We start from the raw sequence: 12,517 nt of genomic DNA, 5'->3' as shown, positions 1-12,517 counted from the left end.
TTTACTCTATGCCTGCATAGCTGTGCCAACCACAATACTTTCCTGCAAAGAATTTATCTGTCAACCTGGGGGATGACACGGGGCATCTTACGTGCAAACAGCTCTGCAATTTTCAGAGCACACAAACCTCAAGGATTGCATCTCATCTGCAGGGGAAGAAAGAAAAGTCATGTTATTTTCATTATAAAATGGGAAATGATTTTGAGAAAATGAAGTTCAGTATTTCTTGTCCAAGCTACAAAGTAAAGTATAAAAGAGGGAATGTGAACCCTAGCATGACAAAGACCTATAGTTTGTTGCTTATTAGCTGATGACCTTAGACAAGTTACTTAGGCTCTCTGAGCCTCCGTCAAAAGTAGAATTATACTTATCACTGATGATGATAGGGAGGAGAAGAGCAGTGATGCCAGGGTTGATTAAGGCATATGAAGCACCGTCCCAGGTTGGTCCCATCTCACCGTCAGAGCATCTCCATGGGTAGTTACTTCTTCTTGCCAGGCTGGAGTGTAGTGGTGCAATCTCCACTCACTGCAACCTCCGCCTCCTGGGTTTAAGCAGTTCTCCTGTCTCAGCCTCTTGAGTAGCTGAGATTACAGGTACACACCACCACACCCAGCTCATTTTTGTATTTTGAGTAGAGACGGGGTTTCAGTATGTTAGGCCAGGATGGTCTCAATCTCTTGACCTTGTGATCCGCCCATCTCAGCCTCCCAAAGTGCTGGGATTACAAGCATGAGTCACCACAACTGGCCAAGGGTAGTTACTATTATTTCCATTTTTTGGATGCTGAAACTGAAGGCCTGACATTTAAGTAACTTGCCTATGGTTACACAGCTGACAAGAGTTCTACCACTTGAACCCACATATCTTGGATACCAAAAGTCATATTATATCCTTTTCACATTTGCATAAAGCTGTGTTTCTACCAAGAGGCACTGACAGATGGCTGCGTGACCCTGGGTTACCCAGGCTGTCTTTTTATAAGCACTCTCCTTGCTTGGGGAATTTCTCCTGCCCCTTTCCCTTTGGGATGCTTAATGGCTTCATACCCTTTGACCTCCTATCAAATGAGGAACAAACCTGAGTTAGGTCAGTTTTGCCTATCAGCTGGTGTCAGGTGAATTCAGAATGTTCTTCAGTGGTGATACATTTCTCTTGAGACATTACTGATCACAGACACATTTGCATTTTATACTTTTTGTCTCTGTTTATGGAATGAAAGGTTGAGACCTCTTGAAGGACATCAACCATCACTGACTAGAAGATGGGGAAGATTTAGGGGAAAGAGTAGAGGGAAGGTATTCCAGAAATCACAGGGTGTGATCAGTTAGGCCTGAGCTGGCTGCCTATAGCAGACAGACCCAAACAACAATGCCTTAATCTTATGAAAGCTAGTCTCTGTCTCTCTGTCTCTCTGTCTCTCTGTCTCTCTCTCTCTCTCTCACTCTCTCACTCTCACTCTCACTCTGCCCCCCACAAGCCCAGTGGCTCTGCAAAGCTGGAGACCTCATCCAGCAGGAATTTCCGTGGGGTCACTATGCTTGTTCAGAGCAGCATATATCTTGTGGTATCACTGGCCTTTCATTCCAGGAACTCACATCTCCTCTGCCTGCATGGAAGTCTGCCCAGTGGGTTCCTTCTCCCCAGTATTTCCCTCTTGGCTTCCTAGCCACATCCCTTCCACCTTCCATGTCTCTGCTCCTGGACTCCCAGTGGCCAGGAATTTCAAGCCTCCCTTGCTGTGTCCTCTCCTCCTTTGTTTATTCACCTGAAAGCTGTGCTTCACTTCCCACCCAGGCCCTGTTGAGGCCCACAGCCATGAGTTCCCAATTCCTCCAGCCTCCCTGGAGTCCAGGACCCTAGAGATGGGGAGCAGGAAGGAGCTGCACATGGGTGAGGAGGGAAGTGTAAGAGAAACCCAGCTGTGGGGAGTGTTGTGCCTTGTGTCTGCTTCAGGGCATGATGTATGTCAGACTCAAACTGTCCACCATGAGTTGATATGTGTCAGGGTCACCACCTGCAGGAGTCTGTCCTACAGACCCTGACTCAACAACAAATGAATAAATCCACACACACAGAATACAGTGAAGGAGTGGGCTGGGGTGTTCATGGCCACTCACAGACACTTGAGGATAGTGATATAAAGAGATAGCAGCTGCCAGCAACAACACACTGAGCTCACCAGCCTTTATTCAGCACACATTAAATGACAGAGGTTTTGAGTCAAAACCACTAGAGGGTGAATATTAAAGGCCAGGTTCTGAGGCCTAAAGCAAACACCGTTAGTGGATAATATCCCTGGTCGATCTCCCCCGAGAGCCATCCGGAATGAGTAAGGGTTAGTAAACTAGTTAGGTAAACTAACTAACAAACCTAACTAACGAATAAGTTAGTTAGGTAAACTCCTCAAATTCCTTTGTTTCTACTCTAATTTATTTAACTAAGGGGACAAGGCTGCCTTCAGCCAAGTATTATAGTAAAAACCCTTAGGCCTTCCAAAAGGGTTTGTATATATTCTCTATAACTAAAATTCCTTAATCTAATGATTAATTCTATTAATCATAGATGCTGGAGAACCAACCTGATTTAGTCTCATTTGGGGGTTGCAGTGCAGTTGGGACTAGGCCCTGCTTCCACCCTGTTGACTTTATGGAATCTTGGTGTTCCCCTCTAAGAGGAAAGTGTCAGATGTGGTTGCTGCTTGCCTCCCCCAGGTCCAAGTACCCACATCACCCTTGGCATGGACCTGTCCGTTAGTGTGTTGTTAATACCAGTGTTTGCTTGATGGCAGACATTGTGATTTTCATGGGTCCTGGATCTTCACAGTTAGCTGTTCTGTGCAGAATGTCCACCTACTTGCAACTTTGAAAAAGAGTGGCAGCTTTGTTGGGCAAACAAGGCTCAATTGAGAAGGGTCTTGGACACCTGGGCCAGGAGCTGGACCTTCACTATGACTGTGTGCTGCCTGCCCACCCCATTCTTGGCCTGTATGGAGTGACTCTTCTTGATTTCCTACTTGCCAGGGCCTGACGCAGGAACAACCCAGGCAAGGTTTTTGTTTAGCCCTTGGACTAATCTTGATCTAAGAAGCTAAACTCAGAAAGCTGTTCCCATCTCCTAAGGGATGGGGGACCAAGGAAGGATGTGATCTAAGATGAAAGGGAGAGAAGTGTCTGTTAACCCAAGGCTCCACCGTGCAGCTTCCCTGTTTGGGGAGTGGAGGGTGGAGTTAAGGGTCCTGGAATTGATATTGCCCACCCTACTTAGCATTCATGGCCTCCCTGGCATCACCAGGTACCATTGTGAAAACCAAGCCCACATAGGATTCTAGGAGACATTTCCAACCTCACAGCACACACCAGCAAATGGGGACTTGGCAATACAATTTCTAAGCCAGGCTCAAAGGGGTCTGTCTGTAAAAAAGTTACTAGGATTAAAGCCTCCTTCACATTGCACAGACTTTTCTAATTTGTTCCCAGCTCAGAGCCAAGCCCACCAGTTAATTATCGCCAAACCCCACACCCCATGCTAAGCAGGGGCGTCCATTACCAAGAGAGGCTGAGGAGGGGGTTTGACAGTGTTTTCAGGGTGAGGGCGGGAGTTTATTGGATGACCATAGGCTCCACTTGGGAACTGTTGGTATCTTGGGTATTCAGCACCAGCCAAGCAACTCTGAAAATAACTCTCTCTGGGTCAGGGTGTGCCAAGAGGCACAGGTACCCTCCTAAATATCCCCTATTAAAGCAACAGAAAACATAGAACAACAGTCACATGGAGTTCACATAGCTCATACGAAGCAGCTTCTGGTTCCAACCGTAGCACAATCCTAAAATGAGACTAAGGCACATGGATGTAGATGTTAGAAACTGCAGTTCATCCTAGAGACAAGAGGAGATGAAGGAGCTTCGAAAAGAAGGTTGTCAACAGTATCGAGCACTCCAGAACAAAAGTTGGAAAACATTGCCAAGCTTCAGGAGAGCAGGGTCAGGAGGGTAGGAGGGTTTGGAAGCCAATGGCTGAGAGTTTTGAAAGAAACCTGATGTAAAGGGAGAGTGATGTCACAGCCCACAGCTTCCTGGAGTGTGACTGCCTGGATGTCCCAGGTCAACAGAGGCACAAGTGGCAGTGAAGAAATGGGGTTAGTGGGGTGTGGGTTACCTGTTAAAAACATTAAATAGTAAAAGAAAAGAGAAATAAGGTCAAGAGATTTTGCGTGTCTGTGTGTTTTATGATCAGGGAGTTGGGGGATAATCTGTTTGCTTCTACTATGGTAACTACAGTATTATGTTGGGGTGGTTGGAGAGCGGGTGAGGATCTCTTCTCTGTAATGCATGTGAGTGGCCACCAGATGGTGCCCCAAGTCCTGATGATTACATCAGCCACTGTGTCAGGGACTTCCCTGGCAAAATAGACATAACATTCATTTCTAAATATGTGATGATTACATAAAGTAAACATCACATGAAAGGCCAAAAATCAAAGCAATTAGGTCCCAAGTTAGAAGAGCATTATATGGCAACTTTCTGCCTTTGACTAAAGGGACATCACAGCCTATTTATAGCTGTCTTTAAACCCCCAGTCGGGACTTGTACTTCTGAGGGGATGTCCTGCAGGTTCCCAGCTCAGTCCCAGTTCAGGGTGGCCCTGCCCTCGATGGGGACTACCCTGGGCCTATTTCCAAGCTATGACACGAAGGCAGCCCACCACGCCGAGTCCCCAGCCCCTGCTCTGTGAGGGAGTGAACTCACACTTGCTGTTTCATCTCCTCCTTATGGTTAACATAGAACTGAATAGACAGTGTAAAGCAATGGCTGTGCAGAACAGAGTCACGTTGCAGAAACCAGAGGAAAACCTTTGGTGTGTTTCGTCTCAGCATTCTGAGGTCAGAGGAGACGGAGAGGGGGAAGGCCCAAGGAGGAAGGGGGTGCGGGCTGGGAGCAGACCCTGGGATGCAATGCCTCTGAGCAGGGAGGACACCAGGCAGAGAAGGGGAGGTATGGGAGCAGAGGAGGGTGCAGAATTCAAAACTCGCTGCCTGGCTAGAGCTAAGGCAAAGTGGATGGACTGAGAGGTGCCTAGCAGAGCAGGAAGGCACCCAGGACTGGGGGAGGGGGCTGCGGCACGGACCAAGGAATAGCCGGGCAGCATGAGATGTGGCAGCCTCCTGGGCCCAGGTTTTGCCTTCCACAATGCTCTGCCTCCCAGTCTCTGAAGAGAGAAAATTGGAGGTGGTTGAGCCATGGTAGGGCCTGGGAATCATAGACTGAGAAAGAACTCAGAGGCCACTGATTTCATCTGCCCTTCCTGGGAGAAATTGAGGCCCAGGGATAAAGCGACCTGCCCACGGCCACGCAGAAGAGCTGGACTAGAACTCAGGTTTCTGACCTGGGCTCTCACCCTGGATCCCTTTCTGTCCAGCGAGGCTGCCTCCAAGCCTGGGGCCAGGACCTGGGCTGCAAGGAGAGTAGGAAGCTCTTAGGAAAGGAGGGCAGTCAGAGAGGCCACAGAAATCCAGAAGACGGTGAGGCCCAGGACTGATTTTTGGTGTTGGAGGCAGAGGTGGGGATATGGCTAGTGAGGTATAAAAGGATGCACAGAAGCCAACTGCTAGGCATGCTGGAGGGTCCACAGAGCAGCTCCTCCTGAGCTCCATCTGGGAACTTCCAACCTGATTGTCTAGGGCCTGCTCACCACGAGGCACAAGGAGGATGCTGAAGAAACTGACCAGCCCGTGAACTATTTTCTTGTTGGCCCACAGGGATCTCCTACCAGAGGCTGGTGAGGGCTGAGCAGGGCCTGCCCATCAGGAGTCACCGCAGCTCCACTGTGTGAGTGCTCTTGGGGGACGGAGAAACAGGGAGGAGGGCGTTTGGGACCTCTGCACTGTTCCACCTTCACCCTATCCTCCCCAAACATCCAATGCCCTCACCCACCCCGTCCACCCCAGCCAGCAAGATACAGGCTTCCAGGAAACTGGGAACCCCCAGCACTGCTGGTGACATTTTGTGTCCAGGTTTTTTTCTATGCTGAGGGTCTTTCACCAGATTCTTAAAGAGGTCTGCATCCATTGTGCCAGGTGTTATTGTTTTCAGATGAGGAACTGGAGGTCAGAGAGGCCAAGCAATTTCCCCAAGTCCACACAGCTAACAAGGGTCTGAGCCAGGATTTAACCCTCAGGCTTACTCAGAAGCCCATGAGACTTTCTATAGTCTCTTTCTGCCTGTTACTAAAACTGTTTCCAAACTTTCTGAACAGGACTTACAAGAAAAATACAGCCTGGTACACACACACACCCCTGAAACGAAACTTATTATTTTTTTTTTTTGAGACAGAGTTTTACTCTTATTACCCAGGCTGGAGTGCAATGGCGTGATCTCGGCTCACTGCAACCTCCGCCTCCTGGGTTCAGGCAATTCTCCTGCCTCAGCCTCCTGAGTAGCTGGGATTACAGGCATGTGCAATCACGCCAGGCTAATTTTTGTATTTTTAGTAGAGACGGGGTTTCACCATGTTGACCAGGTGGTCTCAATCTCTTGACATCGTGATCCACCCACCTTGGCCTCCCAAAGTGCTGGGATTACAGGCGTGAGCCACCGTGCCCGGCCCCGAAACTTATTCTTATGACATAGGATGAGCTCTATTTTATTCTGTTTCATTTAAGAAACAAACTCGACTCCCCAGATGATTTCATGACCCACTTCTGGGTCCTGACCTGCAGTTTGAAAAGCACTAGACGGCAGGGGGTTGCCCATTCGGAGGACCCTCTGCAGGACTCGAAGAGTTGGGTGCTGTCTCACCTTAACATGTTGGGAGCCCAGGGACCCTGGCCTTCATCAGCTCAGAAATTATAGGTCCCCCTGGCCCTCCCCATTCCCAGCCCCCCGGGTTCACTTCCCACTCACTCCCCTGAGCAACACCTCTTTACCTTCCTCTAGGTAAAAACAAACAAAATGCTAGATGTTGAGAGAGAAGGAAAGGATGCTGAAATGTTGTAGTTTACTAAGTAAATAAGGCGCTTCTGGTGGGCTGAAGAATCAATCATCAACACCTTTTAGACCCTTACTAGGACTCTAAGCACCATTATTTTATTTTTTATTTTTATTTTTTTGAGACGGAGTTTCACTCTTGTTGCCCAGGCTGGAGTGCAATGGCGTGATCTTGGCTCACTGCATCCTCTGCCTCCTGGGTTCAAGTGATTCTCCTGCCTCAGCCTCCCAAGTAGCTGGGATTACAGGCATGTGCCACCATGCCTGGCTAATTTTGTATTTTCACTAGAGACGGGGTTTCTTCATGTTGGTCAGGCTGATCTTGAACTCATGACCTCAGGTGATCCGCCCACTTCATCCTCTCAAAGTGCTGCCTGGCCTTTTTGTTTTTTTTTGTTTTGTTTTGCTTTTGATATGGAGTCTTGCTCTGTCGCCCAGGCACCATTCTAAGCATGGTTACATGTGCTGACTCATTTAATCCTCACGTTAACCCTGTGAGAAGGGGTTTTTCACATAAGGGAAGTGCGCCACCAAGAGATTTGTAGAAAGAGCTTAATGTTGAGAGATGCTCTCACTTTCATTATCTATAAATTGAGAGTGATGATAAGCTCTTCCGCAGAGAAATTATGCGAGCTGGTGAGGGCAGTGGCTCTGCTGGGCTCGTCCTGCACATGGTGGTGCTTAGCACACGTCTGTGGAAGAAAGGATCCAGCACTTAGCAAGGGAGAGGGTTATAAGGGGCTGTTTATGTAAGCCCACCTCCTTTTTCTTTTTCCTTTTCTTTTTTTTCTTTTTTTGGAGTCTCGCTCTGTCACCAGGTTGGAGTGCAATGGTGTGATCTTGGCTCACTGCAACCTCTGCCTTCCGGGTTCAAGCAATTCTCCTGCCTCAGCCTCCTGAGTGGCTGGAACTACAGGTGCATGCCACCACGCCCAGCTTTTTGTATTTTTAGTAGATACAGGATTTCACCATGTTGGCCAGAATGGTCTCAATTTTTTGACCTTGTGATCCGCCCGCCTTGGCCTCCCAAAGGGCTGGGATGACAGGTGGGAGCCACCACACACAGCTGCCCACCTTCTTTTTCTTTCTTAGAGAAATCAAAGTTAGTTTCTAACCAAATGATGGGAATTTTGACGAGAGACTAGTCCTGTCTCTGCCCTGTCCTCGGGCACCGACATCCACAGAGCCTAGAGGGAATGCTGCCTGCACGGTACTCCTGTGCACTGGGTTTGAACACAGTGTGGAATTAGGAGAGAGCCATCACACGCAGTTCATACTAAAGCATGTATGGATACAAAGCCATGATGGCTTGAATCTGCTTTGAGGTCGTGTAGTGATGGAGGGGTTGGCATGGGGGAAGTGAGAACAGCCATGTGTTGTGAACTGTAAACACAGAGTGATCAGCTCCCCATGATTCTTTTAATTGGGGATATGTTTGAAAGTTTCCATGATAAAGAAATTTAAACACTGGCACTAAGAGGGAATCTGAGTGTCCCTCAGGAAGGGAGGTAGCAGTGGCTGGGCACACACTCTCCTCCCCGCCAATGCCAGCCCGTATCATGGCTTTGCGCTGATGAGAAAAGGTGTCCCCCACGAGTGGAGGAAGAAGATGCACTCTGACTAGGCACCCCCTCCTATGGGCAAATGTGGCCCCATGCCACGAGCAACGTCAGACCCCACTCAGACTACACAGCACTATGCCATGTCACTGCCCAGCTCCCCCTGAAAACTGGTTGCTTGGCTTCAAGTCACCTTGCCTAAAATATGATCCTCATCTGAGTAACCTTGCATCCACTCACTTGTCTCATAGGAAAAAGATGTTTATATAAAAATTAAATACGTTTACTTTTAAAGATGAAGTTCTGTTTTGAAAAGATCTTTGAAAGCACCAAGCTGGAAAATGTTCAGCAGCAAACCCCACGCCTTTCCCTGGGAACCTGGGCCCTGCAGCTGCTGCCTCTGTCCTGGCCTCCTGTTGCCACTTCCTCCAGCTCTGCCTGGGCTGGCGGAGGCCCTGGCCTCGGTGGAGCAGAGCATCAGCAGGTGGGTGGCTGCGCCCCGGCATCCTGCCCACCCCCTGGTGCCATAGCTGGTCCCCTGTGTCCCCAGCACCGTGCTGCTACTGAACCCAGTGGAAGTGCAGGCCGAGTTCCTCGCTGTAGCCAATAAGCTGAGCACCCCCGGACACTCACCTCACAGCGCCTATACCACCCTGCTCCTGCATGCCTTCCAGGCCACCTTTGGGGCCCACTGTGATGTTCCAGGCCTGCACTGCAGGCTGCAGGTATGTACCTGGGGCCTGGGGCTCTGGTGGGACACCTCTCCAGAGAGGTAGTGCCCTCTCCCTGCTTGACCTCAGCCACCATTCCCTGAGTATACAAGTCTCCTGTATCCCAAGTGACATGGTGGGGTGGTGGCTGGAAGGCTGGCCTCCTTGAGGGTGATTTCTGGTGTGCCGGATCCTGACCAGTGGGGCTGGACGCTGATTACTAGTGCCTTAGAAGATGGCATATGCCATAGGAATGAGAATGAGCTTTGGGCTGAAGACCTGGCATCTAGGCCTGGCTCTGTCACAGGTCAGCTGTGTCACCCTGCACAGCTCCCTCCCCTCTCTGGGGTATAGTGAGGAACTCTGAAGTACCCTCTAACTGCGGTGCCATGGCTCTGGTCTTTTCTCTCCTGACCATTTCCTGAGAATGGAAGGGCAGGGAGAGGCCTAGCTGTCTGGCCAGCTGTGGGTAGGAGATGGGTGATGAGGCTGGGAGCGGACAGATCACTGCCTCCCTCAGTAAGAACCTAGGAATGGGAACAGTTGGGCAGCTAGTTCATGGTCCAGAAGCAAAGCCCATCTCCTTCTGGGGTTTCAGGCCAAGACCCTGGCAGAGCTTGAGGACATCTTCACGGAGACCGCAGAGGCACAGGAGCTGGCATCTGGCATCGGGGATGCCACGGAAGCCCGGCGGTGGCTCAGGACCAAGCTGCAGGCAGTGGGAGAAAAAGCTGGCTTCCCTGCAGTGTTAGGTGAGGCTCTTGGGAGAGGGGGCTCTGCCCACATTCCCCATGGCCTATTCTAGCTCCCAAGGTGCACGGTTCAGGCGGGCCTGGTGGCTCTGCTTCACACAGTCTCTCAGGGACTCAGCTGCTTTAGCATCTCTCTGCTCTGCCATTCCCTAGGGTGTCATTCCTATCTATAGGGACAGGGTGGGGGTGCCATCATGATGGCAGCTTGTGGGAAGAGAAAAAAAGTACTTACAAGGCCAAAGCCTGGGCTTTTCTGCTGAAGGTGATGTAGAAACTGGGCACATCACTTCCCCACCTGTTCCTCTGAGCCTGCCTTGGTCACGTGGCCACATCTTGCCCCAGAGGAGCCTGGGAAACCTCCTCTCTACAACTCTGTTACCATAGAAGGGAGCACAGATTTTGAGAGCAATTAGCAGTCCCTGTTACAATATTCCTCATGAAAACCTTCTGGGCTAGTACTATTATTCTCCCACAGGAGCATTGTCAAATAAGGCTCAGAGCTTGTGGCTTGGCCACATTCACAGAGCTCCTAAAGGGCATGGTGTCTATATGGTGTGCTTGAAAGAAGGGCCCTCTGGCTGGGAGCCCAGCACCCCAGCTCTCTGTGCCAATCCTTCTCCAACTCTCTCTCTGATCTCTTCTCCAAGGCAATGAGACTGGCCAATCTCCAAGGTCTCTTTCCAGCCCTCTTCTCCTATCCGCCCTGTTCTTACAGACACTGCAAAACCAGGGAAGCTCCATACCATCCCCATCCCTGTCGCACGGTGCTACACCTACAGCTGGAACCAGGACAGCTTTGGTAAGGGGTCCTGGTGACACCCATGCCCCACACTGTCTGCCCAGCTCCCACCCCTGTCCCCAAAGCTCTCCCACCAGAGCTGGCTCAAAGCAGAGCAGGGGGCAGTGCTAGGAGTCCTGGGCTGGCCCTGGATCCTTCTGCTGTCTCCCCTCTAAAGGGAATGCAGGAAGGGATTCAGGGTTCCAGACACCCAGACAGTGCTGGCCTTGCTTTCCTGCAGACATCCTGCAGGAAATCCTGCTCAAGGAACAGGAGCTACTCCAGCCAGGGATCCTGGGAGATGATGAAGAAGAGGAAGAGGAGGAGGAGGAGGAGGAAGAGGACTTGGAAACTGATGGGCATTGTGCCGAGAGGGACTCCCTGCTCTCCACAAGCTCTTTGGCATCCCACGACTCCACCCTATCCCTTGCATCCTCCCAGGCCTCAGGGCCAGCCCTGTCACGCCAGCTGCTGACCTCCTTTGTCTCAGGCCTCTCGGATGGCATGGACAGCGGCTATGTGGAGGACAGCGAGGAGAGCTCCTCCGAGTGGCCCAGGAGGCGTAGCAGCCAGGAACACCGCAGCCACTGCAGGCCTGGGCAGAAGTTCAACAGGATCTATAAACTCTTCAAGAGCACCAGCCAGCTGGTACTTCGGAGGGACTCTCGGAGCCTGGAGGGCAGCCCGGACACAGCCCTGCCCCTGCGGCGGGCAGGGAGCCTCTGCAGCCCCCTGGATGAACCAGCAGCACCTCCTTCCCGGGCACAGCGCTCTCGCTCCCTGCCCCAGCCCAAACTTGGTACCCAGCTGCCCAGCTGGCTTCTGGCCCCTGCTTCACGCCACCAGCGCCGCCGCCCCTTCCTGAGTGGAGATGAGGATCCCAAGGCTTCCACACTACGTGTTGTTGTCTTTGGCTCAGATCGGATTTCAGGGAAGGTTGCTCGGGCGTACAGCAACCTTCGGTAAGAGCCATAATCGGGGGCATTGCTCTGCCCTGGGTAACAGTGTTGTTGTGCTGGTGGAATCTGGGGCCTGAGGTTCAGGACCCCAGAGGAACCAAAAGTTCCTTTCTCTTTCTCTTTTTTTTGAGACAGTCTTGCTCTGTTGCCCAGGCTGGAGTGCAGTGGCACAATCTTGGTTCACTGCAGCGTCTGCCTCCTGGGTTCAAGCGATTCAGCTGCCTCAGCCTCCTGAGTAGCTAGGACTACAGGCATGCCACCATGCCCAGCTAATTTTTGTATTTTTAGTAGAGACAGACTTTCACCATGTTGCCCAGGCTGGTCTCAAACTCCTGACCTTGTGATCCACCCACCACAGCCTCCCAAAGTGCTGGGATTACAGGCGTAGCCACCCACTCCGGCCTCCCAAAGTGCTGGATTTCAGGCATGAGGCCACCATGCCTGGCCCCCTTCTCACCATCTTCTTCTTACCAGGCGGCTGGAGAACAATCGCCCACTCCTCACACGGTTCTTCAAACTTCAGTTCTTCTACGTGCCTGTGAAGCGAAGCCACGGAACCAGCCCTGGTGCCTGTCCACCCCCTCGGAGCCAGACACCCTCACCCCCGACAGACTGCCCTAGGCACTCCAGCCTTGGAGTACGTTCCCAGCCCTGGGCCAGTGGGGTGGGAAAGAGTTCTGGCTACCTGAAGGAAGTCAATTGGAAGTCACGGAATGCAATCCCTTGTATTGATGAGACACCTCTCCCTGCCTGGCCACTCCCTGCACTTGGAC

At 51.1% G+C, this 12,517-nt stretch overlaps 1 protein-coding gene and 1 long non-coding RNA gene across 6 annotated transcripts in view; one reads left to right on the top strand and one right to left on the bottom strand.

The window, feature by feature from the left end:
* Positions 1–12,517, top strand: part of PIK3R5 (phosphoinositide-3-kinase regulatory subunit 5) — an 82,525-nt gene that overhangs the window by 62,564 nt on the left and 7,444 nt on the right. For all 5 annotated transcript variants that reach the window (XM_035300011.3, XM_035300010.3, XM_054255837.2 and 2 more), the window contains 6 exons: positions 5,759–5,828; positions 9,096–9,270; positions 9,854–10,007; positions 10,723–10,806; positions 11,027–11,747; positions 12,219–12,381. In XM_035300011.3, coding sequence (XP_035155902.3) covers positions 5,759–5,828; positions 9,096–9,270; positions 9,854–10,007; positions 10,723–10,806; positions 11,027–11,747; positions 12,219–12,381 — 1,367 coding nt within the window. The remainder of the gene's footprint in view (positions 1–5,758; positions 5,829–9,095; positions 9,271–9,853; positions 10,008–10,722; positions 10,807–11,026; positions 11,748–12,218; positions 12,382–12,517) is intronic.
* Positions 10,243–12,340, bottom strand: LOC144582577 (uncharacterized). Its single transcript, XR_013535577.1, has 3 exons — positions 12,216–12,340; positions 11,262–11,380; positions 10,243–10,379 (listed from the first exon to the last, which is right to left on the bottom strand). It is a non-coding gene; the product is annotated as an uncharacterized LOC144582577 (long non-coding RNA).

The sequence above is a fragment of the Callithrix jacchus genome, chromosome 5 (genome assembly GCF_049354715.1).
Source record: "Callithrix jacchus isolate 240 chromosome 5, calJac240_pri, whole genome shotgun sequence".
In the NCBI taxonomy this organism is placed as follows: domain Eukaryota; kingdom Metazoa; phylum Chordata; class Mammalia; order Primates; family Cebidae; genus Callithrix; species Callithrix jacchus.
The sequence above is the reverse complement of the archived record's forward strand: the minus strand, read 5'-3'. Positions and strand labels throughout refer to the sequence as shown.